The 2458-nt window shown below is 39.5% G+C and overlaps 1 protein-coding gene across 1 annotated transcript; it reads right to left on the bottom strand.

The window, feature by feature from the left end:
* Positions 1-560: 560 nt before the first annotated feature.
* On the bottom strand, positions 561-2254 carry LOC112173678 (allene oxide synthase). Its single transcript, XM_024311360.2, has one exon. The coding sequence runs from the start codon at positions 2199-2201 to the stop codon at positions 753-755; it is 1449 nt and encodes a 482-aa protein (XP_024167128.1). The 5' UTR covers positions 2202-2254; the 3' UTR covers positions 561-752.
* Positions 2255-2458: the final 204 nt, after the last annotated feature.

Below are 2458 nucleotides of genomic sequence, written 5' to 3'. Positions count from 1 at the left end.
CTTCTTCCTACTTTATAACAAAAGAAAATATATTAATATCATAATTCTGACCCATGAAATCTGGTAAATTGAAGTAATATTAAAAAATTTTAATAAATGAATTTAATAAAATTAATGGAAGGTTAGTTACCTTACACTAACAAGTTAATTATAAAAGTCCAAAATTAAATTAGATCCACAAAAATGGAAAGAAAATATATTGAAATTGTAATTCTAACCTACGAAATCTGGTAATTGAAGACGTAAGAAAATATCATTAATCAATTGAATTGATGGAATTTTAGATTCCATTATTTCTAAATTTCTCGAGAATTTAATTTAGAGCCATTAGATTATGAAATGATAAAATGGTCTTTTTACTTAAGAATTACATGGTATGATTTGGCAAATAGATGATGTGTTTATGTGACATAGTATGACACCTAAAATTGAGGCCTCATATCATTGCCCTAATACGAAAATCTTGAAAACAGTATTTCCAAAAAAAAAAATTCTTAAAAACAGATCGAGATAATAATAATACAAAAGTATTAATCACACTTCCCTTGTAGACAATGATATGCATCAAACAAATGGTAGACGTTATCATTATTCATAGCTGACAAACAGCTTTATTTTTAGTACAATGCAGATACGTGTGTGTGTGTGTCTAGATGGCAAACATTACAGAAACCCTAGCCAGCTTATTCATGCATTTTCTGGGATACAAATCCGAAAATAACAGTACTATTACGTAGAAATCAGGATCAGATTCATGACGAAGCCTTGGTCAAGGTTTTAAACGTCACTTTTGGTCCCAACAAAAACGTGCCAATATCGGCAGTAAAAGTGTCATAACGAAGGAAGAACTCGACCAACATTATCCTGTTCATCAGCACAACCAGGTCCTTCCCCGCGCAAATCTTATTCGCGGCCGTTGGGTTCTCCGTCTCCGGGCCGTTGGACCACCACACGTACTTCAATAGCTTCTCTCCATCCCCAACAAACCTATCTCCTACAAACTCCTCAGGCCTCTCGAAGATCTTTGGATCTCTAGTGGCAATGGTCTGATATCCGAAGATCACTTCTCCCTTCTTGATCTGAAAACTGGCATCGTGGCTGTTGATTATCAGATCCTCCTTGGCCTTCGCATACTGGAACGGGACCGCAGGATCAATCCTCAGAGCTTCATAAACCACCGACTTGGTCAATGTCATCTTATCCAACGCTGCAAGAGTAACCTTACCTCCAGCATCTTTAACAGCGGCCCTTATTTCCTCTCGGAGATTGCCGTGGAGATCCTCTCCAGCTAAACAGACCCACTTCAGCAAAATAGGGAATAAGAGCTTCATGCCACCATAAGCATTGAAGCACACCATGAAGATCAGGTTGTGGCAAGCTTCGTCTTTTGAAATCCCAAAAGTACCCTCAGCCTCTTCCAAAGCCTTGTCTGCGGACTCATAAAAAGCCTTGTAGAGCTTGTTATAAGCGGGTTTGACAAGAAGGGCGGGAAAGGGAAACGTGTGCAGCAAGAAATCTTCTAGAACGTTCAGCAACTTGGGCAATCCCAGTGTTATCTGAGGAGTGAGTTGGGGTAAGAGCCAGAGTGTGACAAGGGTTGCGCCTTTGGATCCCAATGGTGTGCTTGACGGGTTTTGACCGAAGAACAGCTCAAAGATGAAGTTGAAAGAAGTTTGGTCATTGAGTGAGTTGAAGTCCGATTTGTCATCTTTGGCCAGTTGAGCTTCGGCCTTGACAAAGAGGTCGGAGAAGTGAGTTTGGAAAAGTGGGATAACATTGTTGTGGCTAGCAGAGAGTAGAGACAAGAAGAAGTTTTTGAGAGAAGTGTGTTTGGGTTCCGAAGGATCGAGAAAAGAGCAAATGCGATAGCCACCGGTGAAGGAAGTGGAAGGCATGTAAGTGCCATCAAATATGTTACGTTTTTCTACTCTCGAATTGTCGAAGAGGATAGGAAAGCTTTTGGCGTCAAGAACTACGACAACCTTTGGATTCGAGGCAATGAAGGGACCGGGAGGCATGTTGGTTCGGAAAACTGTGGACTTGTACTTTGCCATTCGGGTTTTGAAGAAGTCGTCTCTGCCTTGGTTGTAAAAATAGTCGTAACGATCTTTGATTGGGCCAAACAAGGGCAAGCCATAGTCACCAGGAATTTTTTTCAGTGGAAGGTTTGGTTTGTTATGAAAAGAAGATGATGAAGCCATTGCTTGAAGGACCTTGTGATGATCTAGAATCTAGAGATTAATTGGGATGTGGGTTTTGTAGTTGATACCACAAAAGAAATTTGCAAGTGTGCATTTATAGACATGTCATTTGTTTGTGTTTGGAGGTTTGGGGCAGAGAAAATTAACCACATGGAATAAATGGAGCTGTATGTTTCAAGGAAAATGAATAAGATATTGGACCATTTTTGTCTGCATATATATACATTTTTTTTTTTGGGTACTATTTGCGATGAAGA

Source organism: Rosa chinensis, chromosome 6 (genome assembly GCF_002994745.2).
Source record: "Rosa chinensis cultivar Old Blush chromosome 6, RchiOBHm-V2, whole genome shotgun sequence".
Taxonomy (NCBI): Eukaryota; Viridiplantae; Streptophyta; class Magnoliopsida; order Rosales; family Rosaceae; genus Rosa; species Rosa chinensis.
The sequence above is the reverse complement of the archived record's forward strand: the minus strand, read 5'-3'. Positions and strand labels throughout refer to the sequence as shown.